Source organism: Lissotriton vulgaris, chromosome 10 (genome assembly GCF_964263255.1).
Source record: "Lissotriton vulgaris chromosome 10, aLisVul1.2, whole genome shotgun sequence".
NCBI classification, from domain to species: Eukaryota; Metazoa; Chordata; class Amphibia; order Caudata; family Salamandridae; genus Lissotriton; species Lissotriton vulgaris.
In genome coordinates this window covers 860,347,956-860,362,388 of record NC_141698.1, presented here as the reverse complement: position 1 = coordinate 860,362,388, position 14,433 = coordinate 860,347,956, and the positions used below count along the sequence as shown (strand labels likewise).

The 14,433-nt window shown below is 54.5% G+C and overlaps 1 protein-coding gene across 1 annotated transcript in view; it reads left to right on the top strand.

Annotated features, from left to right (window-relative positions):
• The first annotated feature begins 11,451 nt into the window (after window positions 1-11,451).
• The window catches only part of FAM171A1 (family with sequence similarity 171 member A1), a 300,197-nt gene continuing 297,215 nt past the window's right edge, over window positions 11,452-14,433 (top strand). Inside the window, exon 1 of the mRNA XM_086941817.1 lies at window positions 11,452-11,852. Within this exon, the coding sequence (XP_086797943.1) occupies window positions 11,738-11,852 (115 nt within the window). The 5' untranslated portion in view covers window positions 11,452-11,737. The remainder of the gene's footprint in view (window positions 11,853-14,433) is intronic.

Genomic DNA, 14,433 nt, shown 5'->3' with positions numbered 1-14,433 from the left:
CCCAGCAGCACCTGAATGTCCAGTACCGCCACCTTGTGCTTTGCCACCATCACTTCCAGCAATCCCAACATCTGCCTCTTATTGTCCTCCAGCAACCGTGCCTCCATCCGCACTCAGTCAAGCTCAATGCCCAAAACCGACAGCGCCGTGCCTGTTCCCGCTGTCTTTTCCGGTGCCAGGGGCACCCCTAGGTCCTCCATGAGCTCCTGAAACCTGTCCAGCGTCACCTGGCAGTCAGTGGAGTCTGGGGCCCCGACCAAGAAAAAGTCATGCAGGTAGTGAGTAACTCCCTAGTGACCCGTGCGTTCCGTAAAAAACCATTGGAGGAACGTGCTAAAACACTCAAAAAGGGCACAAGACATTGAGCAGTCCATCGGCAGCGCCTTATCCACATACCAGCGGCCGCGAAACTGGATCCCCAGTAGGCACCAGTCGTCTGGGTGAACCAGCAACAGCCGGAAAGCCGATTTGATATCGCACTTAGCCATTTGCGCACCGGGGCCTGCCTCCACCACCAAAACCATGGCCGCCTCCACCGAGGAGTACGACACCGTGGCCTCCTTTTCATCAATGAAGTCATTCACCGACCCCCCTTCCGGCCAGGACAAATGTTGTATGAGGCGAAACTGCCCTGCCTCCTTCTTGGGCACCACTCCAATGGGGGACACTATCAAGTGTTCCAACGGCCAATCCGAAAACGGACCTGCCATGCCGCCCTCCTGCACCTCCCTGTCCAACTTGCCCTGCACCACCTCCGGGTGTTCCCTCGCTGACCGCAGATTGTACGCCCAACACCTCTGTCGCGGCCCTGCATAACCTAAGCAAAACCCCACCCGGAAACCGTCTCGCAAGCACTCGGTGGCCCCAACTTCCGGGTAGGTACGCAGGGCCACTGTCAGTTGTTCCAACCTAACCGGAGTACGAGCCCTGGGTCCCAGAGCCCATACCCCCACGCCCGCTGCCCGCCTGTGGGCGGCTCCCGGCGCCTGGGATCCCGTTTGCTGTCGTGTGGGGCCCCTGCAATGCATCACGGGGTGTCCGTGCCTACCGCAACCCGAGCATTTGTGCTTAAAACGGCAATGCTCCCTGGCAGACGCCCCCACGGTTAAAATCCCAGCAGGTGCCCGCCGCTCCGGGTTGGCTCTTGGCCCCTGCCCCCACCCCCCCACGGGTGGCGCACCCCTGAAAGGGCTGGTATACTATCGGCAAACCGCTGGAGGTGAAGATAGACTTCCCCGACCCCGCCAGCCCCATTGTGTGCTGCCAGAGGTCGCAGTCCAGCTCGCCCCACTTTGCCTCCAGATCCCACGCCATCCGTGCGCGAAACTCCTTGTCGTACTGGGCCCATGCGTAACCCCCCCCTCCCCCGTGATCTGCGCCTTCCGTATAACGTCCATGTACTTAAACATGGACACCGACCGCTCAGGGAATTTCTCACAATAGACACTCGCGAAAATCAGGAACGCCGCCGTCCAATTCTCAATCGTCAGGGGCACCCTTGGCTGCTTCTGCAGCTCATATTCCTCCTCCTTTGACCCTTCCTTCGACCTGACCTCGCGGTGTAGCAATTTCAACAGCTCAACATACTCCCCTTTCCATATCTTTTCCTTAGTGGACGCCATTAAATGCGCCCCCAGCGGCTTCGTGACCCCCATATAAGGAAGCCGCTTTATCTTCAGCTCCCTACTCTCTACCTTTTCTCCGCTGCCAACCGATGCTGGTTCCCCGGCCGCACTTCCCGATGTTCCGGGCGTTTTCCCCGGCCGCCGGCCCTGCCGCACCCGGTGTAACGTTCCCCGCCGGAACCAACAACAACTCCTCCAAACCCACCCCTTTATCAGTCACATACTTGCCTGCCGCACCCGGTGTAACGTTCCCCGCCGGAGCCAACAACTCCTCGGAACCCACCCCTTTATCAGTCACATACTTGCCTTTGCACAACCGATCCCCCCCCGCTCCCCCGTCCCCCACCCCCACGGACACCGTGCGCGCCGCATTGCCTTTACCTGGCACCAACGCCTCCCCGTGGCGCTCCACACCTCTCTGCTCCATCGCTGACCAGTCCCTGGTTTGTGTCCGGGCCGTTGTCGCACCCAGGCCCCGTGACACCTGCAAAAAAGAGCTCAAACCATTAACGGACCCCAGTCCGCCCTCGTCCTCCTGTAACTCTCCTTCCTCCAAACTCTCCTCATCACCCTCACGTAACTCTACCGCACCCCATCTATACACTTGGCGAGCCAGCGGAGGTGCCGACTGCACCCTATGAGCAACACGCTCCCTTTCTCTACCACCAGACCATACAAAACAGTCCTCCTCCATGCTGCTCTCCGTCCGCCGCTGGACCCCAAGCCGTGGGGGCCCTGTGGGGTGATGGGCCAGCGAGCCCGCCAGGGGCCTTCGTGTGCCAGCCATGTCGTGTTCCCTCGCTGTCTCCGGGCCTGTTGCAAGAAACACGGCCCTCCATTCACCTTGGCGCCGATCTGCCGCACCAAGCCTGGCCAAGTCTGCAGCCCCGCGCTGACCATCCCCCTGCAATAAAAACGGTACTGCTGATGTGCTGGGTCCCTGCCACTGCATGGCTCCCCCGCCTTCCTGCCGCCTGTCCCGCGACCCCCCGGCCTCTCCCTCCACCTCCTCATCGCTCCATGCCAGTTCCCCAACCCCGGACCCCCCTGCCCCCAGAGACACCTCCGCCACTTCTCTTGCACCCCGACCCTCCGCCTGCCCAACCCGTGGCGCCGCCCCCCCCTCCCTCACTGTCCTGCCCCCCGCCGCCCCCTGAGCCTCTCTCAACCCCTCCTCCCAGAAATCGAACACATCCAGGCCCTCCCAGTCCTGCTCTCCCTCCCCCGCTTCTATCAGTAATGGGGAGACCCAACTGTAGGAAGGTGGATACCTGACTATGGTTACCCCCAACCTTTTGCCTGGTGTTTTGCTGGTTTTTCAACTTAGTTGACCTGGGACCCTGCTATTCAGGGCCCCAGGCCTACTGCTCTCTCTGTAAAATGGATTCCATGTACCTTAGGTACATATCTAATTGGTACTGGGCCACCTTATCAGACCCTGTAACTCAGGGCATAGGTGTACCCAGGGCCTACCAGGAGCTGCAGCATGTATTATGCCACCCCTGGCTGGCCATCTAAATCTGACACAACTGGCTGCACGACAGCTGGGGCAAGGTGGTGTAATCACCCCTTGCTTTAGATATAGTATACCTATATCTAACCCTAAATTGGACACAGATTCCTATCAGTCACTCCTATGGCAGGCCTTGACAATCCTGAAGGCAGAGTGCTTGGAATCGTGTGAGATGGTGCTCTGGCATGAGCTGAGCCTGTTTGCAGCTTGCGGAACCAAGTCCTAATAGCTGTTCCATGATAACGCATACCATATACTCTTAAGTGCATTATAATCCTCGCGGTTATATGCCAACTCTGGTATCGCTTTATCAAAACATGTCGAGTAAGGTGTCATACGAATTGGAATACTAACCCCTCGCCAATTCTGGCGACGGGGTTAGCATTCCACCCTTCTAGAGGGACACGACATGTATGTTACTGTGAACCCCGGTTAAAGTTAACTCGAGCCTCAGCATCACAAAATGGATGCTGCCACCACAGACACAAGTCTGACATCCTGCTGCTGGGAGTCCTTCCAGCGAGGGAGGCTTGGACAAAGGGTTTCCTGTCAGGGGCGGTGCTAGCACCATCCCAGACAGGGTTTTGTGTATCCTGGGTAGGCAGGGCTTTAGAGGAAGGTGACTGCAAGTGGCACCCCGGTGCTCACTATGCATCTGCCGGCTAGAACCAGTTCCAGGGGCACACCAGCCCCTGCGCTGGGGAAAGTCCGGCATGGGAGAGGGGTGTAACCACCCCCCTTCCTGGTCCCACCCATGGGCAGGACCTAGTCGCGTGCCAGCCCCTTGTCCTAGTATAAAGATAGGAGCGGGCCCCCTTCCAAATTAGATCATCTTTGAATCCTGAAACTACTTTCTACAAAAGGAACTCTCGACTTCTTCTCAAGATTTCTCCCTTGTGACTAAGGAGTAGTCACCCTGCACCCGCAGGCACCATCTAAGAACACTGCGGTTTGCTGCACGTCCTTCCTCCGGAATCCGACCGACCAGCACGACGAGACCGGCTTCCCTGGCACCTCTACCTACATCGTCAGCTCAGCTGAGATCCGTGGGTGTGACGAGACCTCGAGGGACCGGCCATCTTCAGAACTGCACGACTCTTATCCAGCACGAACGCCGAGGGATCCTCGAGTGAGTGCTTTGGGGTTCGAGAAGCTCTGACCCTGAGCAGCTCCAGCACCGAAGTCCAGCCCCCCAGCATCCACCAGATCTGCGTGGGGCCCTTCTGCTCTTTGCTGCTCACCGCGTTGTCCGGCTACTTGCCTGCTGGTTTGTGGCCCTCTTGACGACGCTCCACGACGACAACACCGCTGGTCTGGTTGCTCCAGACTGGCCCTTGCTCCCCTCCAACAGAGGAGCACCCCGGACCCTCCTGGTCCACTCCAGACGCCATTTTAAGTCCACCGCGTGGGCTTGCATTTGCCAAGACTTGTTGCCCCAATCCTGGGTCCAGCGACGTCGACAGCAGATACCATCGTGGGACAGCTCGCACCTCCGTCCTGGTCGCCGACAACGCCTCCTGGTCCGTGAGACTGCAGAACCCAGCGTCGCCCACTCACCTGGTCGAGGTGACTCCATCCGGTGCCATCCTGGTGCCCATCTAATCACTGGCTAGTGATTCAGAACTTGGTCCCCTCTGCTTACAGGTGTCTTCCATCTACGATCCAGGCTTGGATCCCTCCGAATCTCTTCACTGGTCGCCTGCCAGCAACTTCTTCTTCCAGGCTCCATAGACTGTAACGAGGATTCCCGACGTCTTTCCAGACCTATGCATCCGCAGCCCCTGGGCTAGGTAAACTCAGCATTTCGGTGCTCCAGCATAGCTTTGCTATCCAAAGGTCCAGATCCTTTTTCGTTTCAGCTCTACCTAGTCGGATTCGTCCGATATCACTAACTTTACGAGATCTAGCATCCATAGACTTCGTCCCGCATCCCGCGTGAGAGTGCACACTCTGCACCCGATCTCCCTAGGCCTCCTGCTAGTAATCTGAAGGTTCAGTAGTCAAGTCCTAGCGATCCCAAAGCCTATTAGAGTAGTACTTACCCGCTAGTAATTTCGCATTCCACTTTTAGAGTATATGGTTTTTCGTGCCCCTCGGGCATTTGCGTAAATTGTGCGACTTTGTGTATTTTCGTAAGAGCTTTGTATTGTGCTTAGCGCCCTGTCCTCATAAAGAGTCCAGGGCTGTTGTGTTCTAAATAAATATCCTTTTAATTTCATAACAACTTGTGTGGTGTCCTTTCACTTGGTGTTCAAGGGGTATATGTGATGGTATAACAGCTGGCTTAACACGCCCTCTAGAGTCTAGCCTAAAGACTGCTCTTGTCCATGCTACTAGGATAGCTGGTCCACGGTTGACTTACAACCAATCATCAATAAGGGTTGTTTGGACTGATACAGAGTGAGCACTGCAGGCCAACTTCTCACACCAACCGCTCCCACTCAGCTCTTCCCTCCACCCCCCGCCCCCCTAGCTCTCCTACCCGCTGACTCCCTGCCCCCCCCATCCCCTGCCTCACCCCCCCTGGTGCCCCCTTCTGGTCTCTGGCCTTGCCTCTTTTATGCCCCTCCCTCCCTCTTAGCTGCCCCCGTGCCTGGCTGGTGAAGGGCTCCCCCTCCCCCCCCCGATATGTATCCCCTACCTGCCCTCTTTCGGGGGGGCCTGTTCTCTTCTGGGCCTTCTTGTCTCCCCGCCCTGTGCCTGCCGTAACTGTCAAAATGCCCCCGCCCCTTTGCCCCGCCCCCCCACTGCCTTCCTCTCTTGTTGCCGCCTTGCTCCTGGATCCCTGTCTCTCTGGAGGATCTCCCCGCCGTCAGCTGACATGCTGGGGAGATCCGCGTGCTGTCCCGGCAGTCTAACCGGGGCCTTCTTCCCTTGCGGCCTGGCCACTCGGCCCGCTCCTCCCTTCAGATCACGGTGCTCCCGCAGCGGGGCGCCTTTAGCAGCATGCTTCCCCCCCGGTGGCTGCCCCGCCCCCCCCTGAAACCATGCGCGCTCCTGACATCGACTCGGCCCCCAGCACCCACCTGCAACTTCAGCGATTTGCGCGGCGGCGAGCAAGCAAGAATCGCCACCGCCACTCCCGCCGCGGCACGCCTCGGCGGGCGCGTCGACGGTACCGTGCCCACCAGGAGGTCCATCCGCCCTGCCTCGCCCAGCAGGCGGATGGCCTCCAGGACTCTATAATCTCCGTTCTCCACCATTTTAACCTCCTGATACCACTGTTCAGCGATTATGCTCCGAAACGCCGACCTACGCTAGACCACCACGCAACTAGAAACCTCGACAACAAAAAACACCTAGCTCCGCTCCCAGCCACCAGGTTTCAATACCTAAAATGGTGGCTGGGTCACGCGGGAAGCCCCTTTTATCTTTGGGCTGGAAAACATGGGATTGTGCTGCTTTTGGGCTATACCCAAAGCAGCCCAAACGGCAAAATGGCCCATGCCTCGCTCCCTCCCCCTCCCAAAACTGACCGGAGGGGAGGGCAGACCTCGCGGCTCGGCTGCCCCCCAAACCACTCATCACGTGTCCTGTTTTTGCCATGGTCTTATGATCTCATGCATTGGAGACCCTTATTCACATTAAGCGTACGGAGCAGTATATTAATTAATAGACCATAAAAATAAAGGAAAACGGCAACAACAAGGGAGTGGATATTTTGATCAGTAAAAAGGGTTCCACTAGAAATGGGTGCAAAAAAATATATAAATCTATGATCCATTTAATAATGGGTGGTCCTTTTATAACAAACTCTGAACTATGCCATTAATCACAACCATCATTGGATGTTAAAACCTTAAAATGAGGTGCCTATCTCACCATCGTTGTTACAAACTACATACATTTCATGACGCATACTATTGCATCATTAAACCTTTACTGAAGCACTTGTTAATTCAAGCTAGTATGTTTCTGCATCCTGTTTCCTTAACATGTGAAAGAAGAGATTTTTTCCTCAAATCCATTAAAACCGGTATGAAAATAGCATCATACATTCTTAGGTACTTATTTATTTATTTTATTTATTTATTTATATGTATTTTATTTATTTTTATTTAAAGAGTTTTATATAGCGCTGGCTAGACCCGGAGGTATCAGAGCGCTTTACATGAGAATCAACAATGTAACAGAAAAAGTTCAACAATTACACAATAAATCCCCCCCCCCCAAAAAAAAAAGAATAGGCAATACAATTAGAGAGGGGAGAAAGGAGAGAGAGAGGTAGTGGAGGGGGCAGGGGAGGTGAGAAAGGGAGGATAGGGGAAGAGACAATATGGAGAGACGAAAAGAGATCTGGCTAAGGACCGACAGGGTAAGGTGAAGACCAAGGAGAGAATCCACGGCCCATCGCACATATGGCTAAACCAGGTAGCTCCATCAAGCATCAGACAAAAAAAGGTTCAGTCTCAATACATTGAGAGAAGGGAGAAGGAGAGACATAAAAAGAGGGAGGATGCGGGAGGAGACAGCAGGAGGGACGAAAGGAAGTGCAACAATGTGGTTTAACAGTATAACAGAAAAAGATCAACAATTATACCTTACAACGAACAGTCAGCAATACGTTAGGAGAGGAGAGAAAGGAGAGAGAAAAGAAGTGGGGGGTAGGTGAGGTGAGAAAGTGAGGATAAGGGAAGAGACAACTGTAGAGACGAGAGGAAGTCTGTCTAAAGACCGACTGGGTAGGTGACGACCAAGGAGGGAATCCACGGTCCGTCTCCCCTATAGCTAAACCAGGTAGCTCCATCATGCATCAGACAAAGTAGTTTCTTCACAGGTGTCGAGGGAAGAGGTTCGCAGAAAAACAGGATGGGAGGGAGATACGGCAGAAAGACGAAGGAAAGTCTGCCCAAAGACCGGTTGGGTAGACGACGGTTGAGGGGTAGTCCCAAAACCCATCTCCTCTATAGCTATCATGTAGCTCCATTGGGCTTTGGCCTAATAGCTAGGTCTCAATAAGAGACAATTTAAAGGAACATGGATGGAAAAATAAATAGAGCGTAGAAATGTGGGGACAGGGAAGGTGAGAAATTGAGGGTAGGGGAAGCGACAACAAGGAGAGACTAAATGAAAACTGTCTGAAGGCCGACTGGGTAGGTGACGACCAAGGAGGGAGTCCACGGCTCATCTCCCCTATAGCTAAACCAGGTAGCTCCAGCAGGCATCAGACAGAAAAGTTCAGTCTCAATACATTGAGAGAGGTGAGAAGTAGAGATAATAAATAGAGGGAAGAAGCTGGAAGAGACGAAAGGAAGTCTGGCTAAAGACCGACTGGGTAGGTGTCGTCCAAGGAGGGAATCCCTGACCTTTCTCCCCTATAGTTAAACCAGGTAGCTCCATCAGGCATCAAACAGAATAGCTAGCTCTCAAATGACGCGGAAAAATTCAAAGGTAAACAGGGTGGTATTACTGAGTTTACCCACATATTTTCTAATCAAAAATGGATGTTGCTTCCTATTGATCTGAAGATTTCATTAACTTTTTAGGTTTTGCCTGCAAGTGCGCACGTAGTGCGCATGCGCTAAAAAACCTTATGAGTCTTATGTGAGATCGATGACCCGCCCCCGGCTCCCATTGGCTAGCTCCATAAATGGAGGCTAGCCATTGGGAGCCGGATATGTCCGTCAAGGCCGGACCAGATTCGGGGGCGTTCCCGCGCTTTTTTCCCTGGGCGTGGTTCCGTTCGTCTTGGAGGCGGTCGGAGAGTATATGCAGAAGATTTTGTAATGGGCGCAAAGTTCGCACGAAGCAGTTTGGGCGCGACCAAGTTCGGTGTTCACGTTGCGGAGTATTTTCGAGGACGACATCGCGACGCTGTGGAGGAGAGGCACGGAGCAGTTTGGGCGCGAGCAAGGGCGGTGTTCGGCTTTCGTTGCGGAGCAGTTTGGATCCTATCAGGAGGCTTTTAAACGGAGGCTTCCAGGCGCAGAGCTACACAGGGACGCCAGCGGGACACGAGGTATTGTGCGGGGCAGGTGGGGGGCTCTGCAGCGGTTCGAAATCGGCCGCAGGAAGCGTGGGCTGCATCGGTGCTAAACAGGGCCACTAGCGGGACACAAGGTATTGTGCGGGGCAGGCGGTGGCCCTGCAGCGGTTCGATAATCGGCCGCACGAAGCGTAGACTGCATCAGTGTACGGGCGAGTTTTTTAACTGAAGCGAAGCAGGGTCATCCAGGGCACTGAGCGGATGGGAGACCATAGGGGTTTTGTGTAGAAAATCGAGCGCTGACCAGTCTTTGTGTGTAATAATGCCTTGCTGCTGAAAGGGCACACCAAGATCGTTGTGTAGTGTTGCAGCTGGAGTTACATAATTGATGATATGTACATAATCATTCAGGGTGTTCTTTAGCAGTACTGCTGTATGCTGACATAAGTGGAGTAGGCATTTGATTCAATGTTCAATTGATGATACTTACATAATCTGTCTGGGTGTTCTTTAGCAGTACTTCTGTATGCTGACACAAGTGGAATAGCCATTGGATTCAATGTTCTTTTCCTTAGGCCGTGCCAAAATTTTGCGTTTTATTAACTTTTTGAACAGTTTATGTTGCATGTACATACTGCTGGTTGTATGCTTGTACATAACTGGAACGGGAATTTTCCCACTTATCAATAGCCGCAATTCTGTTTTAACGAATTTCCTCTAGCTCCCTCTCTCTCTGTCTTTCTCACTCTAGCTCTCTCTCTCTCTAGCTTTGTTACTCCCTCTTGCTCCCTCTCTCTCTGTCTTGCTCTCTCTAGCTCCCTTTCTCTGTCTTACTCTCTATAGCTCCCTCTCTATATGTCTTACTCCCTCGAGCTCCCTCTCTCTTACTCCCTCTTGCTCCCTCTCTGTCTTTCTCTTTCTAGCTCCCTCTCTCTGTGTCTTGCTCCGTCTAGCTCCCTCTCTCTGTGTCTTGCTCTGTCTAGCTCCCTCTCTCTGTGTCTTACTCCCTCTAGCTCCTTCTCTCTCCGTCTTAATCCCTCTAGCTCCTCTCTCTGTCTTGCTCCCTCTAGCTCCCTCTCTCTCCCTTGGTCCCTCTCTCTGTGTCTTGCTCCGTCTAGCTCCCTCTCTCTGTGTCTTACTCCCTCTAGCTCCTTCTCTCTCCATCTTAATCCCTCTAGCTCCTCTCTCTGTCTTACTCGATCTAGCTCCCCCTAGCTCCTTCTCTCTCTGTCTTACTCCCTCTAGCTCCCTCTCTCTGTCTAGCTCCCTCTCTCTCTGTTTTACTCCCTCTAGCTCCCTCTGTCTCCTTCTCTCTCTGTCTTACTCTCTCTAGCTCCTTCTTTCTCTGTCTACTCCCTCTAGCTCCCTCCCTCTCTCTCTGTCTTCCTCACTCTAGCTCTCTCTCTCTTGTGTATGTATAGCTCTGTGTACATATACCTGTGTGTGTGTGTATAAGTGCTGATGCAATAAGTCTCACATTTGCGAAAAATAAAGCTATTTACTACTAAACAACACCATATATTTATCCGTTTACTCAAAAAAAACATAGATGAAAATTTTAACATGTACAATGCCAATAGCTCTAACATTGTCAAAGGCAAAACCATTGCATTGTAAATGCTTGTTACGTTTCTTGGTCTCGTAGGCCCAGAAGCCATCTTGTGGTACAATTGCATATTTCTGCAAAGCGTAACCTCGTTTTCAGTGTTGTCAGCTAGAAGCAGGAATTTAAGAGAATAATGAACTCTTTCTTGTATTCAGGAATTATCTCTTCTCCTCAATGATGTATTATGCTTACTCCAGGAGAAAATCCTTCTAATTGCTCATTAGATACGTTTTTCGCTGAAATATGAATGTTTCTGTCATGTGATTAGGTTCCACAGACTTGTATTGAGAGATGTAGTTTAGTATTATGCCCTTTCGAGCAAGAGCTCTGCTTATTTGAAACGACAATTGTATTCCGGTTATTTGCAGTTCTGCTTGCTATGTTGGCATTAAACATGTTAGAATTGAGTACTTCCCGACCCCGTTGTGTTTTCTTTTTTTAACACTGGGCAAACACACAATGTATCAAATAGGCTGTCAAGACACTGCTACCTAAACTGCGTGTTTCCATTTATTCTGTACCCCCAGAATGCACTCCGTTGAGTGCTTGTCAGTGGGGCGTGCCCCCGCTACATTCCCTGTCCCAAGTGTGCCCCCTATTCAAGTTTGAAAGGCTGGGCGGGGGTGCGCCGCGTGCGTGACCCTGCAGTCACCCTACCGCAGCAACAACACAATAGCAGAGCAGCCGAGGGGGAGCGTGCGCTGCTCCCACGCACCGCCAGGTGGCGCCCCGCTCCCGCGGCTCTGCGCCCCGGGCTCGCAGGAGTTAAAGCGGCAGAGGCGCTGCTCCACCGCTGTCCGGGAGGGAAAGAAAGGGCAGTGGGAGCAGCGGCGCGAGGGATGCGGGTCCGACTGCGGGGAGTCCAGGCAGCGTGCTAGAGCCCGGGAGAGCGGGGGCTGCCGGCAGCACGACCACCCCTGGAGCCCCGGCGGCATGGTGCTGCGGCCGGCGGGAGCACGCAGCGCTGCGGCGGGGCCGGACGCCAGCCGCTGATGCTGTGCGGCTGCGGCGCTGCCCTCCGCGCCTGCTCCGATCCGCCGTAGCAGCGCCGCACCCGGGCCGAGGACATGAGCAGGACCGCGGCGACGCTACTCCTCTGCCTGCTGGGGTGCAACGTGTGGAAGGCGGTGACCAAGAGCCTGCAGAGGGGGGAGCGGCAGCCCGCCACAGCAGCGACGCAAGGTGGGTGAGCAGCACGGAGGGGTGTGCATGGTGCCTCGAGGGTGGTGCGTGCAAGGGCGTCCGGATCTCTGTCTGCGTCCTGGGCACTCCTGTGGCAGCCCCTCGTGCTTTACACTTCCCATTGTCCAGTGCGTTGGTGAGGGGGCAGGGCAGCTCCCAGCATCCAACTTCCTGGTGCAGTAATGCACCTTAGGATGCTAAATGTGAATGTGCACAGTACCCGTCGTTTGGCTGCTCGTTGTTGATCTCTGCCTACATGAACGTGGTGGGCCCAGATGTAAATAAATCCCGGCGCAGCCTCTGACTCGTGGGAGGGAGTGGGCGAAGGACGCAGCGTCCTACGCTGCCCTTCACCAGGGTGACTTACCATGTGGTTGAAGTTAGTGCCAGGTTTGGTATGTTGTGTACACAATGCAATGAGACGTGTCTGCTGCTGGAGCAGGCTTAAAGGATATCCGTTGGTGCTACGTTGTCTCCAAAAAGATGTTTGGTGGAAATCATGCCCTGCCTTGTGATACATAGTGTCTTTGAAGAAACCACTGAAGGGAGAATTTGGCAGTGGCTGCAGCCAGTCTGGTGGGAATAACGGAGATTGAGTTTTAAGCCCAGTTCGGAAGATACCCGGGAGCCCGCTGTGCTCAAGCGTCTGAGGTAGGAGCATGGTGCAAGGGAACCCAATGTGAGTGTTCGCAGCAGAAGGCTGCGAAAAGCAACCCACTGAGCTAGTGTGTGCACCATGAGCCGGATCCCCATGTGAGGGGTCTGAAGCAGGAGACTGTGGAAAGACAGTCCTCCTCTTCAACGACCTTCAGTGTCTATAACCGGAGCCCCGGTGCGAGATACCCTGTGATACAGTGTCTGCAGCCTGGGCTTGGCAGAGGAACTCCTGGGACACAGGGTCAGAAGCATGGGCCTGGTGAAAGTAATCTCTGGTGATAGTGTCTGCAGCTGGAGCCTGGAGAGGGGAATCTCCAGTGACGGTGTCTGCAGCAGGACCCTGGAGGGGAGTCTGCAGCAGGAATCCTGGAGAGGAATTCCCTGTGATAATGTCTGCAGCAGGAGCCAGGAGAGGGGAATTCAATGTGAGTGTCTGCAACAGGAGCCTGGAGGGGGGAATTGCCTGTGAGTGTCTGCGGCATGAGCCTAGAGATGGGTATTTCCTATGAGTGTCTGCAACAGGAGCCTGGAGGGGGGTATTTCCTAGGAGTGCCTGCAGCTGGAGCCCGGAGAGAGGAATTCCATGTGAGTGTCTGCAACAGGAGCCTGGAGGGGGAATTGCCTGTGAGTGTCTGCGGCAGGAGCCTGGAGAGCGGAACCCCATGTGGAGATTGGAATTCCATGTTAGTGTCTGCAGCAGAAGCCTGAAGTGGGGGATTTCGTATGAGTGTCTGCAGTTGCAGCCTGGAGAGTGGAATACCATGTGAGTGTCTGCAGCTGCAGCGTGGAGAGAAGAATTCTATGCGAGTGCCTGGAGAGAGGAATTCCATGTGAGTGTCTTAAGTAGGAGCCTGGAGAGAGGAATTCCCTATGAGTGTCTGAAACAGGGGCCTGGAGAGAGGAATTCCCTGAGTATCTGCAACAGGGGCCTGGAGAGAAGAATTCCCTGTGAGTGTCTGCAGCAGGCGCCTGGAGAGGGGGATTCCCTGTGAGTGTCTGCAGCAGGCGCCTGGAGAGGGGGATTCCCTGTGAGTGTCTGCAGCAGGTGCCTGGAGAGGGGGATTCCCTGTGAATGTCTGCAGCAGGAGCCTGGAGAGGGGGATTCCATGACAGTGTCTGCAGCAGGAGCCTAGAGAGGGGGATTCCTTGTGAGTGTCTGCAGCCGGAGCCTGGAGAGGGGAATCCCATGTGAGTGTCTACAGTAGGAGCCTGGAGAGAGGAATTCCCTATGAATGTCTGCAACAGGGGCCTGGAGAGAGGAATTCCCTGAGTGTCTGCAACAGGGGACTGAAGAGAGGAATTCCCTATGAATGTCTGCAACAGGGGCCTGGAGAGAGGAATTCCAGGTGAGTGTCTGCAGCAGGAGCCCGGAGAGGGGGATTCCCTGTGAGTGTCTGCAGCAGGAGCCTGGAGAGGGGGATTCCCTGTGAGTGTCTGCAGCAGGAGCCTTGAGAGGGGGATTCCCTGTGAGTGTCTGCAGCAGGAGCCTGGAGAGCGGCGTTCCCTTTGAGTGTCTGCAGCAGGAGCCTGGAGAGGGGGATTCCCTGTGAGTGTCTGCAGCAGGAGCCTGGAGAGGGGGATTCCCTGTGAGTGTCTGCAGCAGGAGCCTGGAGAGCGGGGTTCCCTTTGAGTGTCTGCAGCAGGAGCCTGGAGAGCGGGGTTCCCTTTGAGTGTCTGCAGCAGGATCCTGGAGAGGGGGATTCCCTGTGAGTGTCTGCAGCAGGAGCCTGGAGAGGGGGATTCATTGTGAGTGTCTGCAGCAGGAGCCTGGAGAGGGGGATTCCCTGTGAGTGTCTGCAGCAGGAGCCTGGAGAGGGGGATTCCCTGTGAGTGTCTGCAGCAGGAGCCTGGAGAGCGGGGTTCCCTGTGAGTGTCTGCAGCAGGAGCCTGGAGAGGGGGATTCCCTGTGAGTGTCTGCAGCAGG